Raw genomic sequence first — 1707 nt, 5'->3', positions numbered from 1 at the left:
ACCATCCCTGGAAGTATTTAAAAGACGTGTAGATGAGGCGCTTAGGGACATGGTTTAGTGGGCATGGTGGTGTTGGGTTGACGGTTGGACTCCATGATCTTAGAGGTCTCTTCCAACCTTAATGATTCTATGATTCCACGAAAAACAAAGCTGCCATCCAGTTCTTCCAGTTCTCAGATCACCGGTAATAGCTGCAGACTCCTGCACTTGCCCCATGACCTTTCCTTTTAATTGTTGGAAATCAACAGACTACTAAAGTGAATCAACTCCAACATGGTGCCTTTGTTTTCCAAACAAAAAATGTCTCAAGTCAATAATAGTAAAACTTTTCAAATACATTTATTTGTCACCAATGAAAATACTGTACAATACCCAAGAAAAGGGGTGGGGAAAGGCAATGTATTAAGACTGGCTTTCATCAATGTCTTTGTCTGGATCCATCTCTGCAGCTTCGCTCTCCTGTTGCTGTTTCTTCCAGAGCTTAGCCATAGCAAGTAGTTTGAGATTAGGCTGATTGGCAGTATCTTCTGGGAAAATATAATCATAGTATTCCTCCCAGCCAGCATCAGACTAGGGGGAAAAAAAAAATACCACAAAGCAAGTTTAATTTGCATGTTAATGTTAGCTATTAGAAGGTGCTTCTAATCAGCATAACAGTGAGATAAAATCAATGTTTGTTAGACCATCCACAGCAGCTGAAGCCAATGAGCTGAATGGGTGTAAGACAGTAGTACTTCTGCTGTGCATAATGAGCAGGCAGATTTGATGAACAGCCTGGCTACAGTTACCCAAACAAAGTTAAGAAACAAACACTATCTGCATGGTACTACCTAAAGCTGTTTTGATTTGTCTACGGTAGGAATTTAAAGTAAAGGTAGCTTGAGCATTTGGTATGAGTATTTCACTCTGAATCAACTGCCCACCGAGCCTGCTGAAGAGCAAGGAGCTCAGCAGCACGTGTTTCAGGCCAATGCTTTTTTTCAATTACTGCAGTAAAATTGGTATGCAGTTATAGCATCCATCATAGCCGACTGTTTTGTGTACCCGACCCCAGCATAAAGCCACCAAGGATTCAAAGTCACTGCTTGCATAATTTTTCCTCTTACCCCATCTTCAGCTTGCAGTTTTCTCCTCTTCTTTATTTTTTCAGGCATAAGTTTATCTATCCTCTCTTTAGTGGTATCAGTTCCAAACTCCTCTTCAAAGTTTCTCCAGGATTCCAGAAGCATGACTCTCTCCTCTTTCTCCTCACAGTTTCGCATTGCCTTATTAGCCTCTTCATAAATCTGCCGGCATCTTGACAAACTCTCCTCCCTTCCTGCAGATAGCTCAAACTGTGCAAAGCTGATCCATACCTGGGGTGAAAGCAAATCAAAACCAAGCTGAAACCTCCATTCTGAAGTCTGATAGCTAAGTGATATTTTAAAAAAACAAGGCAGCCAAAAAAGCAAATGTCAGTGCAAGCCTAAGGTACTTTTTCATAAGCAGATACCTCTTTTTCATAAGCAGAAACCTAGAAAATTCACGTTTGTTTCACAGTTGTGAGATTTGCCTCATTTTGGCAAGATAGACTATTCATGTAAGCCACGTTGACAAATTTCTTGCGGTTGTTTCGGGTCATGATAAATCTGTCTGAATTTAGTCAAATGACAGCACCAAACTTCATTGGAAAAATCACAACTATTTTTTCCCTGCAATGTTTTCGCA

The 1707-nt window shown here is 40.5% G+C and overlaps 1 protein-coding gene across 1 annotated transcript in view; it reads right to left on the bottom strand.

The window, feature by feature from the left end:
• Positions 1-320: 320 nt before the first annotated feature.
• The window catches only part of CRNKL1 (crooked neck pre-mRNA splicing factor 1), an 11970-nt gene continuing 10583 nt past the window's right edge, over positions 321-1707 (bottom strand). Inside the window, exons 12-13 of the mRNA XM_009330128.1 lie at positions 1107-1355; positions 321-570 (exon numbers count right to left, since the gene is read on the bottom strand). Coding sequence (XP_009328403.1) covers positions 403-570; positions 1107-1355 — 417 coding nt within the window. The 3' untranslated portion in view covers positions 321-402. The remainder of the gene's footprint in view (positions 571-1106; positions 1356-1707) is intronic.

This window comes from Pygoscelis adeliae, unplaced genomic scaffold, assembly GCF_000699105.1.
Source record: "Pygoscelis adeliae isolate BGI_AS28 unplaced genomic scaffold, ASM69910v1 Scaffold188, whole genome shotgun sequence".
NCBI classification, from domain to species: Eukaryota; Metazoa; Chordata; class Aves; order Sphenisciformes; family Spheniscidae; genus Pygoscelis; species Pygoscelis adeliae.
The sequence above is the reverse complement of the archived record's forward strand: the minus strand, read 5'-3'. Positions and strand labels throughout refer to the sequence as shown.